The sequence below is a fragment of the Acomys russatus genome, chromosome 19 (assembly GCF_903995435.1).
Source record: "Acomys russatus chromosome 19, mAcoRus1.1, whole genome shotgun sequence".
Taxonomy (NCBI): domain Eukaryota; kingdom Metazoa; phylum Chordata; class Mammalia; order Rodentia; family Muridae; genus Acomys; species Acomys russatus.
In genome coordinates, this window is record NC_067155.1 from 42,340,654 (window position 1) to 42,349,566 (window position 8,913).

The 8,913-nt window shown below is 47.3% G+C and overlaps 1 protein-coding gene across 1 annotated transcript; it reads left to right on the forward strand.

Annotated features, from left to right (window-relative positions):
• Window positions 1-3,043: 3,043 nt before the first annotated feature.
• LOC127203368 (60S ribosomal protein L36-like) lies at window positions 3,044-3,349 on the forward strand. The gene has a single exon (XM_051162139.1). The coding sequence runs from the start codon at window positions 3,044-3,046 to the stop codon at window positions 3,347-3,349; it is 306 nt and encodes a 101-aa protein (XP_051018096.1).
• The last annotated feature ends 5,564 nt before the right edge of the window (window positions 3,350-8,913 follow it).

An 8,913-nucleotide genomic window follows, 5' to 3' on the forward strand; every position in this document is an offset into this window, starting at 1 on the left:
CAAGGGTACCTGATTGATGTAACTTGGCACAAGGAGTGGACTGGAATATTTGTTGATCATCTGAGCAATTGCAGTAATGAGTAACTTGGAAAAGCAAGATGGATCCCTGGGTAAAGGAGCTTGCTGCCAAGCCTGAGGACCTGAGTTTGAGTCCCTGAGAGCACACCAGTTCCAGTTCCAGGAGCTCTGACACCCTTACGTGGCTGCTGTGGGTACTGCACACATGTGATTTTTAACTATAATTTTAAATTTTTATTTATTCATTATGTATATGAGCACAATGTCTTCATACACACCAGAGGAGGGCGTCAGATCCTATTACAGATGGTTATGAGCCACCATGTGCTTGCTGGGAATTGAACCCGGGTCCTCTGGAAGGACAGTCAGTGTTTTTTTGTTTTGTTTTGTTTTGTTTTTGTTTTTTTCCCCTAAGACAGGGCCTCTCTCTGTGTAGCCCTGGCTGTCCTGGACTCATGTTGTAGACCAGACTGGCCTCGAACTCACAGAGATCCACCTGCCTCTGCCTCCTGAGTGCTGGGATTAAAGGCGTGCGCCACCATGCCTGGCTGCAGCCAGTGGTCTTAACTACTGAGCCATCTCTTCAGCTTCCACATACATTTTTAATAAAATTTATTTATTTAATGTATATGAGTGTTTTATCTGCATGCCAGAAGACGGCATCAGATCTCATTATAGATAGATGGTTGTGAGCCACCATGTGGTTGCTGGGAATTGAACTCAAGACCTTTGGAAGAGCAGGCAGTGCTCTTAACTGCTGAGCCATCTCTCCAGCCCCATGCATTTTAGGAGCAGCAGTTGCTCTTAACTACTGAAAAAGAAAAATCAAATATGTTGAGCAGTGGTGGTACACACCTTTAATCCCCACACTCGGGAGACAGAGGCAGGCAGATCTCTTGAGTTTGAAGCCAGCCTGGCTACAGAGCGAGTTCTAGGAAGCCTGGGCTACATAGAGAAACCCTATCTCTTATATTTTTGGTTGTGAACCTAACCTTTAATGGCTGAACCATCTCTCCAGCCCAAGAAACCCTTGGAGGGGGGAGAGAGAGAGAGAGAGAGAGAGAGAGAAATAACTTAAATTACATCATTCTCCCAATAACTTCTCCCCACCCCCCCCCCCACCACCCCACCTCACCCCACGCTCTCTCTCTCTCTCATAAACAAGCACTCTACCACTGAACCACACCCCCATACCCTTAACTGGAAATTTCTAGGCAGGTACTCTACCACTGAGCTACATCCCAACTCTAAGTTGGGAAAAACTTTCAATCCTCTTACCCCAGCTGCCCACGTAGCTGGAACTCTAGACATGCAACCCCACATCCACCTTATAACACTCTTTTAGACACCCCATGTCTGAGCTGTGGTTTCCTGTTTTCTTAGAAAACTGCCTCTGCACTCTCCTACTGGTCCCTCCCCAACCCTGGACTCACTGCCCATGGGCGAGCAGAAGCAGGCTTCCACTCGGGCCCAGAGAGGGCAGTACATCCCAGCCTAGACCAGCTCACCAGTGCCCAGGGAGCCCTCTAGACGTAACCCCTCAGAAGGCCAGATGAGAAGCACACTTTCCATTACAGAGTTTGAAGCCCATCCACGAGCATAATAAGAATTGTCTTACAAAAGAGAGGGGGGGAAGGAGGGCAGAAAGGAAGGAGGAAATTAAAAAAAAAAAAAGTCTCTAATAGGCGGGAGAGATGGCTCAGAGGTTAAGAGCACTGGCTGCTCTTTTAAGGTTCCAAGTTCAATTCCCAGCAACCACATGGTGGCTCACGACAATGCCTTGCTGGGGCAGGCAAGCACATGTGTGGGCAGAATACAGAATACATAATGAATAAATCTTTAAAAAAAATTCTCTAGTGCATAGAGGTGCAGGCCAGTAATCCCAGAACTGAAGGAGATAGAGACCGGGAAATGAGTACAAGGCCACCTGGGCTACATGTTTTCTGCAAAAATTAAAAAAAAAAAAAAAAAAAAAGGCAGCCAGACATGGTAGCACACACCTTTAATCCCAGAGGCAGGTGGATTGCTGTGAGTTCAAGGCCAGCCTGGTCTACAGAGTGAGTCCAGGACAGCCAAGAAACCCTGTCTCGAAAAACAAAAACAAAATAAATAAATAAATAAATAAATAATTTTTAATGTCCTGGTCAAGCCAGGATGATGGTACAGGACTGTAACCTCAGCACATGGGAGGCTGGGGTAGAAGAGCAAGAGTACAGAGCTAACCCTGACTGGGGGGGGGGGGGGGGGAGGGAAGGAGGAAGGGGGAGGGAAGGAAAGGGAGGGAGGGAGAGGGAGGGTCTGAAGTCCTGGCAATCAAAGTGCGGTTGATTCTCTTCAATGAACTCTACCCTCTAGTCGGATAAATAGGCTGGGCATAATACAAGCCTTAAGCTTCCATAGGGTGTGCCACGCAGGCTGACCCACTCAAAGGCAGCAGCTTTGGGTTCCAAGGAATCTAGGCCACCATATCTTGCCACCTTGACCTCAGTCAGGAACCTGTGAGGGCTGGAAAAGGGCAGGGCTGGAATGCAGGTCATCCCACCCAGAGATGATTCTGTGACCTGCGTTAGCCAGAACTACTTCCTCTCTAAAACAAGGAAAGCACGAGCCACAAAATGGGCACTGAAATTGTGCGCATGCGCACACGCACACGCACAAGTTACATCTAGGGATGTCAGCCTCAGGTGTCCTTCCTCGAGGACTGCCCACCTTTGTTGTTTTTAAGAATTATTTCCAGCTGGGCACGGTGGCAGCACATCTCAGCACTCGGGAAGCAGAGGCACTCAAATCTCTGAGTTTGAGGCCAGCGCTATCTACACAGTGAGTTCGGGGCCAGCCAGAGCAACATACAAGAGAGACTTTGTCTCAAAAACAAACCAAAATGTTTTCAACTATATTTATTTATGGCGTAGTAGTACATGAGCCACAGTACATGTGTGGCAGTCAGATCTTTCCTCCTATTGAGTGGGTTCCAGGGGTCAAAATCAAGTTGTCCTGTCGTGGCCGCCATCGGAGAACAGCAGCCATGGCCCTGCGCTACCCCATGACCGTGGGCCTCAACAAGGGCCACAAAGTGACGAAGAACGTTAACAAGCCGAGGAACAGCCGGCGCCGAGGGCGCCTCACCAAGCACACCAAGTTCGTGCGGGACATGATCAGGAAGGTGTGTGGCTTCGCGCCCTATGAGCGGCGCGCCACGGAGCTGTTCAAGGTGTCCAAGGACAAGCGAACGCTCAAGTTCATCAAGAAGCGGGTGGGCACGCACATCCGGGCCAAGAGGAAGCGGGAGGAGCTTAGCAACGTGCTGGCAGCCGTGAGGAAGAAGGACTGACGCCCCCTCCCTCAATAAACGTTTGTGCACCAAAAAAAAAAAAAAAAAAAAAAAAAAAAAAAAAAATCAAGTTGAAGTTGTCAGGCTTGGCGGCCCTTTAATGTTTTGGAGGTTTGGGGGTGGGTTTATGGTTGTTGTTTTGGGGCATTTTTACAGGTGGTGTGTGTAGTCAAAGCTCTCTTTTTTTTGTTTGTTTTTGTTTTTGTTTTTCGAGACAGGGTTTCTCTGTGTATCCTTGGCCATCCTGGACTCACTTTGTAGACAAGGCTGGCCTCGAACTCACAGCGATCCACCTGCCTCTGCCTCCCGAGTGCTGGGATTAAAGGTGTCAAAGCTCTTAAGAGCTGGCACATGGGTGGTTCTCTTGGCCCACAGCCTCACAGAATCACCCCGAGGGTGGAGCCTGGACCTTATGTTGCCTCTGAGGTCCCCACCGCTGCTCACAGTGGCCCATAAACCTCATACAGGCTGAGGTCCGGCCACATCTTGTTGTTCACACCTGTCCTTCCAGAATGAGGGAGGCTGAAGTGAGAGGACTTCTGAAGGCAGCCTGAGCTACTGACAAGAGTTCAAGGTTAGACCAGACAACTTAGTGACACCCCTCCCCCCCCCTCGAGCCAGGCCTCAGTGTTCGACCTGGCTCTGCCTCCCAAATGCTGAGCAAGTGCTGGGATTAAGGCACCTCCTATGGATGATACTAAACTACTTCTTCTTTTTTTTTTTTTTTTTTTCTTCTTTTCCTTTTCTTTTTTTCCAGATAGAGTTTCTTTGTATAGCCTTGGCATGCTTGGACTTGCTTTGTAGACCAGGCTGGCCTCGAACTCACAGTGATCCACCTGACTCTGCCTCCCCGAGTGCTGAAATTAAAGGCTTGTGACACTGTGCTCAGTGATATTAAACTTCTAATTCTCCTAATTGCACTTTCTACCTGAGGAGTGTTGAGATTAATAGTAAGAACATGAGATTTTTAAAATGTATTATTCATTTTTTATTTCATGTGCATTGGTGTTTCACCTGCATATATGTCTGCATGAAAGTGTCAGATCCTCTGGAACTAGAGTTACAAACAGGTGTGAGCTGCCATGTGGGTGCTAGGCAGTGAACCCAGGTCCTCTGGAAGAACACCCAGTACTCTTAACCAGTAAGCCATCTCTCTAGAACTTTTTTGTTTGGTTTGGTTTGGTTTTGGTTTTTTGAAACAGGCTTTCTCTGTGTAGCCTGGCTTTCCTGAAACTCACTCTGTAAATCAGGCTGGCCTTGAACTCACGGAGATCCATCACCTGCCTCTGCCTCCCAAGTGCTAAGATTAAAAATGTGTGCCACCACGCCCCGCTACTACTAGATTCTTAAAATGGACTGTTTTAAACTGGGCATGGTGGTACACACCTTTAATCCCAGCTTGCTGAGGTCACCTGGCTGGTAGAGTCATGCAGTGCCCAGTGACAGGGAGGCCATCTGAGAAGCAAGCCATTAGTTAATGTCCTCACCATGCAAACAGCTTGGAGAGTGCTTACACACACTGGGGTGTGCTGGTCATTCTCCTGATGCAATCGGGAGACTTGGTAAACAAGATGTAGGAAACTGCTGTTGGCTGAACACCAAGGCTTGTCTCACAGGAAACTTCTGTTTATATACACACTCTAAAATAAGTACAAAATGGGCTGGAGAAATGTCCCAGTGGGTCAGAACACTTGCTGTTGAGGTAGGAGGACCTGGGTTTGGATCTCCAGCATCCAGATAAAAAGCCAGGCATGTCTGAGCAGGCCTGAAACCCTGACAGTGGGGGCTGAGAGGCAGCAGAGCCTGAAGGATCTCGGGACAGCCTAACACCAGGTTAAGTGAAAGAGCCTATCTCAGCTGGGTGTGGTGATGCACGCCTTTGATCCCAGCACTCGGGAGGCAGAGGCAGGCGGATCTCTGTGAGTTTGAGGCCAGCCTGGTCTACAAACCAAAAAAAAGAAAAGAAAAGAAAAAAGAAAAAATGAATAAAGTTAACAAGAATATTGGCTATTGTGGGGGTTACTTAATGGAGCATAGGTGACTCAAAGACAGCTGCATCACCAAAAAGCTGCTCCCTCCCCAGCATGAGTGACTCACAAAAGCTGTATCCCTGGAGCTCTGTGAAAAACACACAGGCAAACTCTGGTCCAGAGGTTTTCTCCCCAGTGATGGTGGCTGCTGTTATTAACTGAATATAACATAGGGAATGGGGCTTGCAAAGTTTGTAAGTTTCAGGAACTTCCTGGGAATCTTCATGGGTTTCCTCCCCTCCTCTCCTCCCTCAGTTCATAGAAAATGGGTACACAATGACCAGTAACAGGAGTTTGGCATCACCTGGGAGTTACTATGTACCCTACCGTAGTTTGTAGTATTTTTTTCCTTTGACACAGGGTCTCACATAGCCCAGGCTGGCCTCCAACTTCTGATCCTCCTACTTTACCTGAGTACAGGGACACAAGGTTACCCAGGGCTCCTAGCATGCTACATTAGCATGCAGTGAGTGATTAGAGTACCTAGCCTTACCAGGCAGAAACTGACAAGCAAACCATACTTGAGGACCAGAGAGATGACTCAGCGAGTAAAGGCGCCTTCCACCAAATGATGGATGATGGTCTGAGTCATCCCTGGAATCCATGTAAACGGGCAGGTATGATGCACAAATCTGTAATCCCAGCATCACTGTGGTGAGATGAGAGGCAGGGAAGGACAGCTAGCCTGGGGGCTACTGCGCAACAAAACCAGAAATATCTGGCCTAAGTAATGTAAAAGGAGGGGACAGACTCCTAAAAGCTGCCCTCTGACCTCCATACATGTCCCTCACTCTCTCTCTCTGTCTCTCTCTCTCTCTCACACACACACACACACACACGCGCGCGCGCGCGCACACACACACATACATACATATGTACCAGTAAATTTTTTTTGTTTGTTTTTTGAGACAGGGTTTCTCTGTGTAGCCTTGGCTGTCCTGGACTCCCTTTGGTAGACCAGGCTGGCCTCGAACTCACAGCAATCCACCTGTCTCTGCCTCTCCAGTGCTGGGATTAAAGGTGTGTGCCAGGGCATTGCCTTTTTTTTTAATTAAAAAAAGAAAGAAAGCCAGGAGGTGCTGGTGCATACCTTTAAATCCCTACTCCGGAGGCAGAGGAAGGAGGATCCCTGACTACATAGTGAGTTACAGAACAGCCAGGGTTACATAGAAAAACCCTGTGTCTGAAAAAAAACAAAAACAAAAAAGCAAGGACCAGCAAGATGGCTCAGTAAGTAAAGGCACTTGCCACTAAGCCTGACCTAAGTTCAACCCAGGGACTGCACCATAAGGAGGAGAAAACCAAATCCTGAAATAGTGCCCTCTAACCCACATGCCCTTAGGCATGTGCACTCCTCCCCCTCACACACAATAAATAGATAAAAGTAATAAATAAGTGATAGATAGATAGATAGATAGATAGATAGATAGCAGTGGTGGTTGTTGCTTGTAATTCCAGCACCCAGGAGATGGAGGGAGGAGGATCAGAATTTCAAGGTCAGCCCCAGCAGTGGTGGCAAACACCTTTAATCCCAGAATCTGGGGAGACAGAGACAGGTGGATCTCTGAGAGTTTGAGGCCAGCCTGGTCTACAAAGGGAGTCCAGGACAAACCAAGGCTACACAGAGAAACCTTGTCTTGAAGAACAAAAATCAAAACAAACAAACAAAAAGAAAAGCAAATAAATAAAATAAATAGATTCAAGGTCATCTTCAAAACTCTGTCTTGAAAACCAAATAAACAGCCGGGCATCGTGGTGCACACCTTTAATCTCAGCACTCGGGAGGCAGGAGGCCAGCCTGACCTACAGAGTGGATTCCAGGACAGCCAGGGCTACACAGAGAAACCCGAGTCTGGAAAAACAAACAAAGAAATAAAATTCAAGGTCATCTTCAGCTACATAGGGAGGTCTCACCCAGTTTAGGTCAGAGCAGTATCTCAAAACAAATAAGAAAGCTGGTGTGGTGGCGCATGCCTTTAATCCCAGCACCAGGGAGGCAGAGGCAGGCGGATCACTGTGAGTTCAAGGCCAGCCTGGTCTACAAAGCGAGGCCAGGGCAGCCACGGCTAACAAAGACTCTGTCTCGAAAAACAAAACAAAACAAACAAACAAACAAACAAAAACCCAAAAATCAAAACAAGAATAACAAGAAGCAAGCAAACAGAAAAGACAGTAATAAAAGGCTGAAGATGCACCTGAGGGTAGAGTGTGTCCCAACCTGCAAAGTCTTGGGGGATGGGGGGATGGCAGGAGACTATAAGGGCAGGCAAGATGGCTCCATGTATAAAGGGATTTGATGCGGGGTGGGGGGCAAATGGAGAAAGGAGAAAGAAATTGACTCCTGTGAGGTGCTCTACAGAGGATCACTTGCACTACCCTCCAGCACCCTCCCCCAATACACTAACCAGATCTATGCGGAAAATTCACTCCATGTGCCTTTCATAATTATTACTTTATTTGCCTTGGTTTGTTCAGACAGAGCTCCTCCTCTGCAGCCCAGGCTGACTAGAATTCAGTCAGTAGCCCAGGCTGGCCTCAAACCTGAAGCAATTGCCCTTCAAGCCTCCTAACTGATGATCTCATGCCAGCCTTTCCCAGGCCTGAGGTTTCTACAGGGTTCTTATAAATTGTACCTATGATACCTTGGAGCATCCAAGAATATTGTAATCTCCATCACAAACCCTGCAAGGCCCCAGGATCATTTGTCCTCATCACTCCTTAGTATTGTGAGAAGATGCAATGCAGAAAACTGTGTTCTTGTGGTTATTTTACGTGCATAGCTAACTTCCCTGCATGTACTCCTATGTACCACATGCCTGATACCTTCGGGGGGCTAGAAGAGGTTGTCCCCCCAAAAGCTGAGTTATAGTTTTGAGCTGCCATTGGGTGGTGGGGATTGAAATGAAGTCCTCTGGAACAGTAGGCAATGCTCTTTGTTTTGTTTGTTTCGAGACAGGGTTTCTCTGTGTAGCCTTGGCTGTCCTGGACTCTCCTGTAGACCAGGCTGGCCTCGAACTCACAGCGATCCGCCTGCCTCTGCCTCCTGAGTGCAACACCCTTACCCATTGAGCCAACCTGTCCACCCTTAAAATTTAGTTTTCAAAAAAAGATTATTTTTCAGAGCAGTCTTTTGCAAAAAGTAAAACATAACTAGTCTGATTAGTTCAACTACAAATGAGTCTACTCTAATCTTCACCACCCTCCCCAATGTCTAGACAGCGAATACAGCTTGTTTTGTATTGAAATTTTATTTCAGTTTTATGTCAGTTTTTTGTTGTTTGTTTTTACATAGTCCTGATTGACTTGGAATTCACTCTGTAGACTCAGAGACCCACCTACCTCTACCTCCTGAGTGATGGGATTAAAAGGCGTGCGCCACCACAGATAGTGTCTCATTGTTTTGCCCAGACTGACGTCTAAATCATAATCCGATCTACCAGCCTCAGTCTCCCTAGAGTATCGATTACAGATATTTACCACCATGTCCACTTTGTAGCACCTGTCAAAGACAAAGGTATATTCCTTCACCTGATT